This window comes from Lissotriton helveticus, chromosome 11, assembly GCF_964261635.1.
Source record: "Lissotriton helveticus chromosome 11, aLisHel1.1, whole genome shotgun sequence".
NCBI classification, from domain to species: Eukaryota; Metazoa; Chordata; class Amphibia; order Caudata; family Salamandridae; genus Lissotriton; species Lissotriton helveticus.
The window spans coordinates 35,410,053-35,425,490 of NC_136072.1; the positions used below are offsets into that span (position 1 = coordinate 35,410,053).

Here is a 15,438-nt window from a genome sequence, read left to right on the forward strand (position 1 = left end):
AGATTGACTGATTGACTCAGACAAGACAATCCCTGAATATCTACTTACCAGTCAAAGTTGTATGGTATAAGCTGGTCTGGAGGAAACTGTATGAGGAAAAATGGAATAGGAAAATTTAAATCTGTCAATAGAATATTTTTCAAATTAGAACATCTACATTTTCTCACTTGTTCAGTATTTCCCACAATTGATGACAAGTATGTCTCTCTGTGTCTGCTGTCTCTTTAGCTACCTTCATTTAAATGTTCCCACAACATTTTTTACATTTTTCTACCAATTCCCCGTTGTTTTCTTTGCCTATCACTTCTGTCTCTCATAAAACATAACACCAGCTTTCATAATAAGCACAAAATCAAACTTTCTCTGAGGCAGCAGCATTACTCTGAAAAACTATTTTCTGGCTGACCTGAGAACAAACCACCCTACCTTATTTCAGCAGGTTTCCAAAAGCTATGTGGTCGATGCACTACCCTTCTAGCTGCAAAAAGTGGTTACATACAGCTCACCGTTTTGCAACCAATATTTAATTTTTTGATCTCTCGATCAAAACTAAAGAACTGTAGGAGATTGGAGAACAATCTACCTAATTAATATTAATTAAGTGTGTTTCAATTTGCAGTGGCGGCTGGCTTGCAACAAAGGTGGTAAGGTGAGTGCAGCATAAAATAATCCTTACCTCCCTCTAGTGTCTTCTCTCCTCACAGAAGTTCCCAGTGCAGGAAACTGTACTAATCAATCCTGGTGCTGCTTTCACAGATTGAAAGTAGCACCAGTATTGGATAGAGCGGCCTCTCCCAGAACGCCTAAGAGCACTGGAGGCCTGCCCTTTCTCTAACCTAGCTGTCTAAGACAGTTGGGTAGAGAACTTTAAAATGCGCATGTCTGGCTGGCCATCGCAAGATGGCCAGCCAAAGAGACCCAGGCATTTTAAAGTGCATAGCTCTGCTACTGCCCACTCTGCAATGCTGGCCCTGCCCCATCCGGACACTTGGGGCCTCATTACAATGTCAAGTCAGCACACATGGAAATAGCAAAAACGAGGAGAAATTAAGCAGTTCTACTCTTTTTGCCTGTTTGATTTTCCTTGTCTTAATTTTGGCGCTGCCTCCTATTTATGCTTCCCTTGTAAATAGGGGGCAGCTTCAAAATCAATAGGTGTTGCAGTGGAATGCCCATCGCTACACCCATTACCCTCCCTTTTCACTCTAAATACAGCGTGAAAGGGTGCCTTATTTACAAGGCACCGTTAAGCCACGTTCAGTGGCTTAACGCTGCCTCGTAAATAAGGCAAGGCCCCTATCACCATCACAACGTCACTGAAAGTGATGTTGAGGTGGCGATAGGGGCTTGTACATATGCTCCAAAGTCTTTTGCCATTTCTACAGCAACGTTTTTAAGCATAGTACTAGCACAGTGACATCCATGCTGAGCTGTAAAATGACGAACAAGTTACTTACCTTCGGTAACGCTTTTTCTGGTAGATACAGTATCTGTGGATTCCTCACCTTGTGAATATCCCCCTTGCGTCAGCAACATTCAGAAATTCTTTTGTAGCTTCACGCCGACGTGGACGTGGACGACGTCATAGAGGCACGCATCGCACGCGACTCCGCTGACGTCACCGACACTACAATAGGCCCACGCTGGCGTGATGACGTCAGTTCCACCCTTTTTTTTGTGCCTTCGAGGCACACGGACGGACCAATGACAGTAGAAATATACATGGTATACACAGTACACAAATGTCAAGATGACACACATAGTGTGAAGCAAATGCAATAAAACATTTGAAATAAACAACTTTTACACAATAAAGTAAATGAACTACAACAACTTCGGTATGGACGAGTGGACAACGGGGAGGCGTGTGGGTCAGTGAGGAATCCAGAGGCAGATACTGTATCTACCAGAAAAAGCGTTACCGAAGGTAAGTAACTTGTTCTTCAGATAGATACATCTGCCAGTGGATTCCTCACCTTGTGCATAGAGTCCCACAGCAGTCCCCACTCCCGGAGGAGGGTGTCCACTCATCTATACCAAAAAATCCTGGAGGACAGAGCGCGCGAAGTGACCTTCCCTCCTAACCTCGGCATCCAAGCAGTAATGCTTCGCGAAAGTGTGGAGGGCGGTCCAAGTCGCGGCCCTACAAATATCCTCTACAGGTACACTCCTAGACAAAGCAGTAGTTGACGACTTAGCTCTAGTAGAGTGAGCTCTTATACCCTCTAGAGGTTCCTTACCGGCCAAAGAGTAGCAGATCTTTATACAGAGGATGATCCATCTTGAAAGAGTGCGCTTGTGCACCGCTCTTCCCTTCTTGCAGCCAGTAAATCCAACAAAGAGCTGGTCATCCACCCGATAGTCCTTAGTCCTATCGAGATAAAAACTCACTTCCCTTTTGTAGTCTCTCCTCCTCCTTGGAAGGGTGAGGGGGAGGATAAAAGGTAGGAAAGGTAATAGATTGTCCTAGGTGGAAGGTAGTTGCCACCTTAGGGAGAAAAGCAGCCCTGGTCCTAAGAACCATTCGTTCAGCATGAATGGACAAGAATGGGGGCTTGGAACTAAGAGCTTGAAGCTCACTTATCCTCCTTGTCGAGGTGATCGCAATGAGGAAGACCGTCTTAAAAGACAAAAGCCTCATGGGACACTTGTATAAGGGTTCGAAAGGAGAACCCATCAAGAAGGTTAAAACAAGATTTAGATACCACTGAGGTACAATAAAGGGAGTAGGAGGGAACTTATTTGTGAGGCCCTTCAAAAACCTTAAAACTACAGGAGACTTGAAAAGAGACGGATGATCCGGCAAACAGAGAAATGCCGACAACGCCGAAAGATAACCCTTGACTGTGGCAACAGCAAAAGAACCAAGGAAAGAGCAAATTGTAAAATATCGGACAAATGAGCCTTCAAAGGGTCAGCAGACTCCCCACACCAAGAGACAAACTTAGACCATCTGTAGAAATAAATGGATTTAGTGGGTCACGCCTAGCCGAAAGAATGACATCCACCACATCGTGTGGGAGAGAAAAGGAGTTCAGGTTGCCCCGTTCAATCTCCTGGCATGAAGGTGTAATGTCTGGAGGTGGGGGTGTAGAACCTGCCCCTCCATCTGAGAGAGGAGATCTGCCCTGAACGGGAGACGGAGCGGCGGGTGAGAGGAGAGTTGGAGAAGATCCATGTACCACACCCTTCTTGGCCAATCCGGGGCGATAAGAATAACTTGGGCCTGGTCTTGTCGAATCTTCCTCAGAACCCGAGGAATCAAAGGTATGGGAGAAAACACTTAAAGGAGTTGACTTCCCCAACTCAAATGAAACGCGTCCCCCAAAGCTCCTTGCATCGGATACTGGAGACTGCAGAATGACGGACAGTGAGCATTCTCGCGAGTGGCTAAAAGGTCCACCTGAAGAGTTCCCCACATCCGGAAGACATGACGAACCACCTCCGGGTGAAGCCTCCACTGGTGGTCGGCCGAGAACTGCATGAGCATGTCTGCACGCACGTTCAGAACTCCGGCCAGATGAATTGCCATCAGACAAATCTGATGGTCCTGAACCCAGGACCGAGAGACGCAGAGCCTCTTTGCAGAGACACCGCGACCCCACTCCTCCCTGTTTGTTGACATACCACATCGCGGTGGTGTTGTCCATTAGGACCCGAACCGACCGACCGTGAAGGGAAGGGAGGAAGGCCTTGAGCACCAAACGAATCGCCCGTAACTCTAGAAGGTTGATGTGAAGCAACCTTTCCTCTGGAGACCAAAGACTTTTGACCTCCAGATCCTCCAGATGAGCATCTCACCCTAGAGTGGATGCATCCGTAATCACTGTGGCCAACGGGGGAGGCAGATGAAAAGGCTTTACCTGAGACAGATTGCCTTCCACGCCCCACCAAGATAGATCCGCCGCAGTTTCTCTGGAGATCCTCACAGACTCCCTGAGATCTCCGTTGTGTTGATACCACTGCCTGCGGAGGCACCACTGGAGCGCCCTCATGTGCCAGCATGCATGGTTGACCAACAGAATGCAAGAAGCCATCAGACCGAGCAGGCGAAGGACCTTCAGGACTGGAACGACCGCTCCATTGTGAAATAAAGGTATAATTTCCTGTATGTCGCGAATCCTTTGAGGAGGAGGGAATGCACGACATACAGTTGTGTCCAGTACAGCACCTATGAACAGGATGCGCTGAGAGGGCACCAGGTGATATTTGGGCACATTTATTGAAAAACCCAACCGGTACAACAACTGAGTTGTCTCCTGCAGATGTTGGAGCACCTTCTCTGACGACTCTGCTTTAATCAGCCAGTCGTCCAAATAGGGGAACACTGGAACCCCCGATTTTCTGAGATGTGCAGCCACCACCGGCATCACCTTGGTGAAGACTCAAGGTGCAGTAGTAATTCCAAAAGGAAGGACCGCAAACTGTTAATGCTGCGATCCCACCGTAAAACGGAGATACTTCCTGTGCGACTTCAGGATTGGGATGTGAAAATACGCATCCTGAAAGTCGAGCGACACCATCCAGTCTTCTTCCAGCAGCGCCTGAAGAACCTGCGCAAGGGTGAGCATCTTGAACCTCTCTTGTTTCAGATAAAGATTCAAGATCCTGAGATCCAGGATTGGACGAAGTCTGCCGTCCTTCTTGGGAATCAGGAAATACCGGGAGTAGCATCCCTGACCCCCTTCCTGCTCTGGAACCACCTCTATCGCACCCTTTCTTAAAAGAGTCTGCACTTCCTCTTGCAGAAGTAAAAGGTGTTCCTCCGTGCATAAACCTTGGCAAGGAGGGTAATTGGGAGGAAACTCCCGAAAGGGAAGACCATACCCATTTTCTACGAGATTGAGAACCCAAAGATCTGATGCAACCGATTCCCAATCCCGTAGAAAGTGGGTAAGCCGACCCCCCACCGGACCGCATGATCCTGAATGGCGGATCTAGGGCTGCTTTTCTGTGGCTGGGGGGTTTGGAGGAGGTGGAGGAGGAAGAGGCTTGACGTCCTCTAGGACGAGCTCTTTGTTTTCCCCTGTATGACTTGTACAAGGGATTTTGCTGCTGCTGCTGCTGCTGCTGACCTTGCCGATAGGAGCGAAAGGAAGAGCGTCCGATTCCTCTGAACCTTCTGGTAGAAGAACCCCTGGTCTGAAGCCCTAACGATTTGGCAGTAGCCCTACTGTCCTTAAATCTTTCTAAGGCTGTGTCAGCTTTTTTACCAAAGAGTCCAGCACCATCAAACGGCAGATCTATCAAAGCGGCCTGAACATCTGCTGAAAAATCTGAAGATTTCAGCCATGCTGACCTTCTTGAAGCAACCGCAGTACCCATGATGCGTGCCACCGAATCCGCAGTGTCCAGTCCACTTTGTATTACCTGACGAGCCGCTGACTGCGCATCCGTCAACACCTCTTCAAAATCCTTCCTGCTGTCAACAGGGATCTTAGGTGCCAGAAGACGGAGTAAATCCATGAGAGCATGTACATATCTCCCCATAAGGCAAGTGGCATTGGTTGACTTTAATGCCATACTCGCAGAAGAAAGGGTATTTTTTGCAACTTGATCTTGTTTCTTGGCATCCCTATCCCAGGCACTTGAGGAAATGCACTCACAGTCTTTTTGGAACAAGCTGCCTGGATTACCAAGCTTTCAGGTAAAGGATGAGAAGTCAGAAAAGCAGGGTATTCAGGAGCGACCCTGTACCTTCTTGCCACACTCTTGGAAACAGCTGGTGCCGAAAGCGGCTTTTTCCAAACTTCCATAATAGGCTCCGTTAAAGCTTCATTAAAGGGGAGTAACGGTTCCACCACAGAACTGGGTGAATGCAGCACCTCAGTCAGTAGATTGGACATAAATTCTACTGTAGGAAGGGTCAAATTCAAAAGTTCCGCCGCCTTCCTCATAACCAAATGATAAGGCTCAACATCTTTCGAAGGGGCATCAGACACGGAAGGTAACTCCCACTCGGGAGAAAACTCCAGGCCACTACCCTCCGCCAAACTATCAAAATAGTCATCCTCAAGCTCTACTTCTTCCACTTCTGCTTGAGCTTCTGTATACCTCTGTTCTTCCATGAGGCGCTGAGACTCCCTCCTGGACCTTTCCTTCACACGCAAAGCCACCGGATCCATCAACGACTCCGACGGAGCCGGAACCGACGTCGGTATCGAATCCGAAGGCATAGTGGCTTGGTCTCGAGGTCGACTCGGAGCAGACAACGTCAGTATTGGCGTTGACGACCTCGGCGGAGCCGGGTATTGCCATGGCGGTGTCTGAGCCAGCATGAATGGCATAAATGGAGCCGGAGCATAGGAGTGCAGAACTCCTAAATTGAAGGCTAATGGACCCATGGGACCCAAAGGCGTACCAGAGGGGTACCATGCCCTTGAAAACACGCCATACATAGCGTTCAAAAACGCTGATGGGTCTTGGCCCGGGGCCGGAAAGGGCGGTTGAAAACCCTCAGGCTGGCCTTGAGGAGGTTCCGAATTCGGCTCTTCCACAGGCGCGGAATTCTCACCTTCCGGAACTTCTTTCTCATCCTCATGGGCTGGGGACGGCGCCGGAGATGGTACCGGAGACGGAGCCGGAACCTTCAACTCCGAAGGCGAAGCCTCACCTTCCGGATCCAAGTCCACCTCTGGTGGAACCACTTTCGAACGTACCTTCTTGGGTGACTTCAACCTCGAGTCTGAATCCCTACCGGAGTGACGTCGGGACTCATGTCTTCTTTTCTTATGCTTCTTCCTCGACTTCGAAGCATGATCTGATGATGATCTCGAAGTCGACTCCGCTCGAGGCCTTGATCTCGACGCCGATCTTGACCTCGACCTCGCCCTTTTCGAGCGAGACTTCGAAGACTTTTTACCCTTGTCACCTCACAGCTTCGCCACCAGACGTTTGGCCTCTCTCTCTCGCAGAGCCTTTGGGTTCATCTTCCGACATGACGAACATCCATCCACATCATGATCCGAGCTAAGACACCAGATGCAATCTTCGTGCGGGTCCGTGATGGACATAATTTTCCCACACTCTCTGCAAGGCTTAAAACCGGTCGTCTTTGACAACATCGTGAAGGAAACAAAGAAACAGAAAAGTGAAGAAAATAGCAACAAAGTTACTAAGAGGCTACAGAGATTCCCCGAAACCGTTAGCGCCGACGACGCGGAAAAAAGGGAACTGACGTCATCACGCCGGCGCGGGCCTATTGTAGTGTCGGTGACGTCAGCGGAGTCGCGTGCGATGCCGTGCCTCTATGACGTTGTCCACGTCGGCGCGAAGCTACAAAAGAATTTCCGAATGTTGCTGACGCAAGGGGGATATTCACAAGGTGAGGAATCCACTGGCAGATGTATCTATCAGAAAAAAAGCCTTTTACAACTCCAGGAATAGTAATACAGCTTTGAATTAATAAAATACCCCCCACACCAACACGAAAAGAATAAATAAATAAAAACAACTCCAGGCACCTGTTTCACTCTCATTTGAGCTCTTCAGAGAGGTATATATTATAAACAATGGTCCTTAAGAAACATTATAAGACAATAATAAATATAGACTAGGATCAGTACTATATTGCAGGATGTCCAGCCAGACACACAATTTAATAAATCAAAGAAATGTTAGACATATTCAAGAGCAAACAAAAAAATAGAGTGGGTCACAGTCCTGTGTCCTACACATAAACAAAAGACAATTACATTTGGACATTTAGTATTTCAGGCGAAAAACAGAGGAGGCTTATGATCAGTGATGATAAATGACAAGCTTTCCATAAACAATTATCACACTGGTTTTAACGCAATGGTTTAACGTGTAAATATGTTTCATAGGTCGATGACGTTTCGATCCCTTTTAGAGAGATAATGGGATCATCATCAGGACGGTATAACTAAATGCCTGAGTATAACAAACTGCCTGTAAAAGGAAGGGAAAAATAGAAATGCAGAAAAACAAAACATTTTATGAAAAGAAGATGAGAGTAAGCTTCTTTAAAAGAAACATAGGCTTGTTACTCTGAACTGTTGCTGATCCATGCAAGGCTGTGAAGGTGGGGCTATGGCGAAAGGCTCTCTGCTTCAGAGAGGTATAGCTTTATCCAGACACAAGGAGCTCCCAGTATATGTCAAAACGATACCCTTTAAGGCATGGAGTGAAGCATAAATTATGCAAAGAAGAAGCAGAGAACTCTGGGTAATTCTCAAGTTTAGGTGGAAAGCAACACCTGTATTGAGCATCCTCAACATCAGAAACACTCTAAATTTGCTCACCCCAAATGTCTGCTTTTCTATCAAAGTCTTTAAGCGTAGGATTAGTACAGTGCTATCCATGCCGAGATAGAAATGGACAAAGTCTTTTTCCATTACTACTGCAAATTTTTTAAGCTAAATGCCATAAATGAGCTGCTATGTAGTTATAGCTGAGTCTAATTTTCCATAGAAAGAATTGTTTTTGTTTGCTATTAACTTTGTTCCGTTTGATGAATGTTCACAAAACCTATCCAAACATAAGTTCATCCACTTCAGCTTCTTCCTAGAAAGTTTTGGGGTGACCCGCCACGTAGAGGTTGAGAAAAGGGAGGTTGCCAAAATGCAAAATCCTGATGTATTTTCCATAGACTTCTTTAAGATGGGCTACAGAAAAAAACTGCTGAATGGAATTACAACATAATTGGTAGGAAGATAGATCTTGGTCCTAAGATTGTGCTTTTTGAGATTTGGTGTAAATTCACTCAGTAGTTTTTGAGAAATTAAGTAAATAATTGTATATCTTGACAGCTGTGTCCATGAGAGTTTCGAGAGACTCTTGCGGGAGCGGCAATTCAAAAATAGAGCATTCTGATTGACCCAGGGAGTTTTTTTTCCCTTGGGCCAGCTCGCTCTTTGCGGGAGCGAGCACTCTGATTGGCTGCCAGCAACTTGAATTTTCTTTTGCTGGCATCCATTACAGGACTCAAATACTTTGTCTCCTGTCCCGGAGTTTAAAGAAAAGGGGGCAGATTTATGTTAACTGCCGCATCCCCAGGGATGCGCCAGTTAACATGCGCCACAGTGCGCCACTGCTCCGCCACCCATGGTGCGCCGCATTTATGATGCGGCGCACCATGGTGCAAGGCAGTGAGGATGCGTGACGCATCTCTCGGCGCACGGGCGGCGCATTGCAGGAGTCATGTCGCAAGTGCGACATGACTCCTGCAATGCACAGAGGCCACCTATTCTATGCATTGTGCGTCACCCTTACGCCTGCTTCAAGCAGGCGTAAGGAATTGACGTAGAAAGTGGCTGAGTGAAATCTCATAGATTTCACTCAGCCACTTTTAGGAGGCGTTCCTGCGCAGGAACGCCCCCCCCTGCGCAGGAACGCCTCCTTATGGCACAGGGGTTTCCAACGTGACGCATCTCCTAGATGCGTCACGTTGTAAATAGGGCGCATTGTTTGCGCCGCCGTTGCATCACATTACGTGACGCAATTGCGGCGCAAGGAGGCGCAAGGGCATCATAAATCTGCCCCAATGTGTTTAAGGGTCAGGGAAGGGATACCCTTCCCTGACCCCCTGATCCCCGTAGGGTAGACCAATAGGGAACTCACATAGGGCTAAAAAAAAAGAAAACAAATCAACAAACAATTACGCAATCCAGCAAGTCTATCGCATGATAGAAAGGCAAAAACATAAATAGCAGCCAGCCAGCATTCAATAATCATAAACCACCCGGAGCACTCCCCCGGAATTTGTGTAGCTTTAATTTGTATAGCTCATTAATGGATACATTTGCAAAAAGGGGTTTGCTTTTAGGCTGAAGTTGTAAAACAACACATTTTTCTGACATTACTGGTAGCAAAAATTCCTTGGTGGGACTGTCTTTGAGTAGTATATAGAGATTTTAACAGCTCATTGGAAGAAGAGACTGGGAGTGTGATAAAATAATAATTGTGATGATGTTTATGTCTGAGCTGCACAAACAAGATGATGGATGGAGTGCTGGAGCTTTTTAAGCACTCACTCCCTGTCAAGAGATCTAGGTTAAATCCATCATTCTTTTGCTCACCATGCCACCCCAGGTTGGACCCAGCCATATGCAAATCACAACTTGACCTTGCTCCCTATGGGAACAGTCTAGCCCAAACTGCCAGGCCAGGTCCTCTCTAGACCAAAAACAAGGACCCCAGGACTGGGTTTGGAGTATTGCCCCTCATCAGCCAGACTAGCTTGAATCCACGTCGGTCACCCATGAGGGTGACCGACTTTGACAGATTTGAGTTTACATCAGGAGAATATCAACACTAATGAGTGCTTTTCGAGAGAGGAAATAGAGACTTGCTCGCCATCTATAAAATATATGGATCTGGACTGAAATGAATAACATAAAGACATCGCTGTACATCAGAGGGAGAACTTTTTTGAAAATAGAATTACAGAAATCTAAAGAGTATATTAACCGGGCAGCACTGACCTGGAAACATAAATCATCTAAAATATCGCAAAACCTGATGTATAACACGAAGAAGAAATAAGACCTACAAGGATTTTATAAGCTCAAAGATCAGGAATATCCTATTGACGATTCATAGAAATAAGAACAACATAAACACCAAAGATATAAGATACAGATTTTCATGACGGAGTTCTGATGAAGGCGAAAGCCGAAACGCGCGCAATGCAATCCGCCAGTACTCATCAAACTATAAATTGTTAAACTCTTGTCATCCATAGAGAAAATAACATGGCAATGATTTTGAATAAAATGTGTTTTAGATAAATGCAGTTTGAAAATGTATTAGTTTATAAAAAAAATGAAAATGTATTGAACAGAACAGATATCTGTCTGGGAAAAAAATGTGTATCCATTTTTATCTGAAATCAAACGTTTAAAGAAAAGACAAAGAAAAATATATTTTTTGATATAAAGCTGTCCTGTTGTAGATATAATTAGGGACATATTTATGTTAAATCAAAATACTGTGATTTGTGCCTATAAGATGTTTTGATCTACTCTGGCCAAGTGTTTTTTCCAAAAAATCCATGTTAAGATCCCCTGTTCGGAAAATTAGTATAAAGGTGAGATGCAAACCACACCACTTTGTTCCAGTTTCAAGCTGCATCACTGACCTTAAATGAAAGTGTTCTGCAGAGTTCTCAAAACGCTGCTGTGAGACAAGGACTGATGACTGCGTGACTATGTCCAGAGGTGAGGGGATACCACCTGAAATCTGCTGAACTTATTGGAAAAGCTGAGGGTTTTCCAAATAAATGCTAGGAAGTCTGCTTAGAAATGGAAAGTCTGTGACTTGCCCTGGAGGAGAAGAGAATGTTCATAAGGAGAAGCCCAGCCATGTTCCTGGTATGTAAAAATGGCCAGAAGGGGAAACAGCATTTACAACGCTGTCAGGACAACGCAGTGCCATTACAACGCAGGCACCACAACGAACGTGTCATTACCATGTGCTCCATTACAACACAAGTAATTACAATGACTTGCTTTACGGAACTCATTGTTGGATTTAAAATTCAACATCTTCCCTACTGTGGAACAGACTGGAGTTGGAATAGTATAATATACAATTCCAATCTCCAGTGCTTCCCTAAAGCAAGTCGTTGTAATGACTTGTATTGTAATGGATCACGTGGTAACAACGCATTCATTGTATTGACCGTGTTGTAAAGGCATGCATTGTAAACGCATGCGTAAAAACGTTATACATCCGCCAGAAGAGGCCAACTGTTCTCAAGAGTGCTACCATTGCTGACAACACAAGAGAAGTAGTCCCTTCTCATTATGCTGCCCATGTGGTGTACTGCACAAAAGAAGTTTTGACTCAAGACAGATCTGTGTTGTCCAGCATATTTGAATGAGATTCTGAGGGGCATAGGCCGCTGCTTCTCACTGTGTGATGTTCCTAAGATGATTGCCATAATTGTTGTAATAGGGAACCCACCCCTATCCACCTGGAGACCACAACCTACTCGGATACATCACCTGAAACCAGGCAGGCTGTTGTGTGCACCCGAGGGATGCCACCAAAGGGCAAGGCCACTGTCTGTGGTCCAGCACCACTTTTGTGTTATGAAACTGAGAAGTCTAACCTTTTATTTCTAACTTTCACTTTATATATACTGGCCAAAGTTTATTATGCATGATAGATGATTTATGATATAGGGTGGATCCCAAAAATGTCTGCCTGCATGTGTGACTTTTCCTAGTTGCTCTGAAAGAGGAGCGGCTCAAGTGAGGCCCAGGAAGGTCATCTGAGGCTCACCCAGAATATTTGTCAGCAAAACAACAGTCCCTTCCCACATGGCTCCAATTAAAGAAAGTTCAAGAAAGAGGGTGATGACAAGACTAACACATTATTAACTATTAGTACCTCAAATATAGCACTCACCTATCATCATAGCATTCATAGACTTCGCTCTTCTTCTTCTTGCGGCGCCAGTAGACTAGAAGGACAATGGCAATTATGAGCAGCAAAAGGAATGCAAGAGCCCCAAAGAGGATGCCAAAGAAGGCGTTGAGGTTCATGGCGATGGTGTCACAGGTTGGACCAGACGTGGTATAAATTGAGAAAGGAACACACCTGCACAGGGAGAGGAGACAAGAAAGTTCAACCTTTCATTAGATGCTATTTTGCAGCCTTTTAGATTATTAACTATTCATTTAATTAATTAAACACAAATCCTCTGAGGATCAAGTTCAAGTTTTATTTATTATGATATCGGAACTCATTACGAGGTCCACATAAAAGAGCAAAAATATGCGTACAGAAGAAACATTAAACGTAAAATGACCAGCAAGTGCATTGCATCCAAATACATTAGGAGTAAAATAACAAGCAAGTACAAATACAGAACAGTCTGAGGAAAAAAAAGATTACCAACTTAATACAGATCCAAAAAGCATTTAAAAAATGTATACAGTTTAAAACAAAACATTTCATTTGGAGGGTTAATCATAGCCGCACTGAAAGCAGTGGCAGACGAAATGTTCAGTTGAAGGCAGATTGGTCTTAACCATCTTCGCCTGAGAGACATCAGGGCTGGACAAACGAAAATGACATGGGACAAATCTTGCTCATACATCTGACAGAAATCGCAAATCGCAAAATGGCCATACCATCTGGAATAAAGAGATTTCAACGGGAGCAAATCTTGTCTTACCAAAAACAATAGGCGTCTAACGCCATGAGGAATGTTCCATTGAGTATATGGTTGAGCTTTACTCAATAGGCAGGAATCAATGACAGGAGTAGAGCCTTTTTTCAACATCCGAAAATCTCTGTCCAGCCTGAACCCTAGTTCCCACGTGGAGGACTTCAAAAGGGTTTTTAACTGATAAGAAGATATGGAAAATAAAACGTCTTCATCTAGTTGTAATTGACCCACTGCGTATCTAAAATTTTTTACAATCAATGAATAGTCATTAAAGTTTCCCAACAACTCATTTTTTATAAGATGTCTTAAAGTATTGGGCTCACTCCTTGCAAGGCTAACAACCCAGCGTACGATTCCTGCAAGACCTTGGACCCAGCTACTGCGTAGGCCGAGTTCCTGTCTTAGGGCAGCAGTTGAGTTAGCTGAGCAAACGGCTAATAGACTACGTGAAATTTTTCCTTCTGAGGAATTTAAAAAGCTCCAATTTTTTAGATCAATTATCTCTATTCCATATAGTAGGGAGGCTGGAACTTTTGCTCTGAGGAAAAAACATATTTTCATTAAGCAAAATTGGTAAGAATAAATGAGGGAACAGAGAGGTGCCACTTATCCAGAGAGTTGCTGATCTGGAAAGCACAAGCATAACAAACATCGATCATCTGAAGATATGAAGCATATTTTGGGATGGCGTAAATCCTACACAATTTGAATATATAATAATGTCAGCATAGACAAGACATCCTAATCATGCCAATTAAAGAGTCAAGTGTCATTTTGATGGGTCACATAGACTGCCAAAGGGAGTGTTTAGGCAGTAAGACATCCCTTAACTGCTGCAAAAAAGAATAGCCAACAGAATTATGTATGTGAATTGTGGCTTCTCAGAATAGCAGAGTTGGTAATTGCTATTTATTATGACACTCTGTGAGATAGATAGAGCAATGGGAGCTGAAATAGAGTATTAAAGTTCCGTGTGACACATTTCCAACCTCAGATACTGAATGCAGGTTCTGCCACACATTTGTAAAAAGTTTGATAGTCTTTTATGATAGTTCTACAGAGTTTTGCAAAATCAATTTAAACACAAAAAAGTAAACAATTTTAAATTAGTGCTCCATGGATTCATAAGTGCTCTGTTTCCACCAGCATTAGATAAAATATCATGTGCTTTTCTGTATTACTTGGTTGTCTGAAAGACTGTTGAAGCTAAAAATATCATGTGGCCAGAATATTGTGTCAAAAATAGCAAGGACCAAAATACCGAGAAGGTAAGTGCAAATAGGTAAGTATGGGCGAAATTTGCGAATTCGCGTTCCGTGAATTCATGCGAAATCGAATTCGTAATCTGCAAAATCCGCGAATTCATGTGAATTTGCGGATTTTTGGGTTTTTACGTGTTCGCGGGGTTTTGTGCGTGTTCGCAGGGTTTTTTGCGTGTTCGCGGGGTTTTTTGCGTGTTCGCGGGACGCTTGCATGGCAAAGTTAACCATGCGGTCGTGTATGGGCACAGCACCCTCTGGTTCACCACTGCCACCCTCTGGTTCATCACTGCCACCCTCTGGTTCACCACTGCTACCCTCTGGTGCACGACTGCCACCCTCTGGTTCATCACAGCACCTCTGGTTCACCACTGCCACCCTCTGGTTAACCACTGTCACCCTCTGGTTCAGCACTGCCACCCTCTGGTTCACCAATGCCACCCTCTGGTTCACCCCTGCCACCCTCTGGTTCACTACTGCCACCCTCTGGTTCATCACAGCACCCTCTGGTTCACCCCTGCCACCCTCTGGTACAGCACTGTCACCCTCTGGTTCACCACTGCCACCCTCTGGTTCACGACTGCACCCTCTGGTTCATCACAGCACCTCTGTTTCACCCCTGCCACCCTCTGGTACAGCACTGTCACCCTCTGGTTCATCACTGCCACCCTCTGGTTCATGACTGCCACCCTCTGGTTCATCACAGCACCTCTGGTTCACCACTGCCACCCTCTGGTTAACCACTGTCACCCTCTGGTTCAGCACTGCCACCCTCTGGTTCACCACTGCCACCCTCTGGTTCTCCCCTGCCACTCTCTGGTTCACCACTGCCACCCTCTGGTTCATCACAGCACCCTCTGGTTCACCCCTGCCACCCTCTGGTACAGCACTGTCACCCTCTGGTTCACCACTGCCACCCTCTGGTTCATGACTGCCACCCTCTGCTTCATCACAGCACCTCTGGTTCACCACTGCCACCCTCTGGTTAACCACTGTCACCCTCTGGTTCAGCACTGCCACCCTCTGGTTCACCACTGC

At 45.4% G+C, this 15,438-nt stretch overlaps 1 protein-coding gene across 1 annotated transcript in view; it reads right to left on the reverse strand.

Annotated features, from left to right (window-relative positions):
- The window catches only part of LOC144792231 (mucin-4-like), a 160,810-nt gene that overhangs the window by 17,296 nt on the left and 128,076 nt on the right, over positions 1-15,438 (reverse strand). Inside the window, exons 9-10 of the mRNA XM_078667137.1 lie at positions 12,376-12,567; positions 49-86 (exon numbers count right to left, since the gene is read on the reverse strand). Coding sequence (XP_078523263.1) covers positions 49-86; positions 12,376-12,567 — 230 coding nt within the window. The remainder of the gene's footprint in view (positions 1-48; positions 87-12,375; positions 12,568-15,438) is intronic.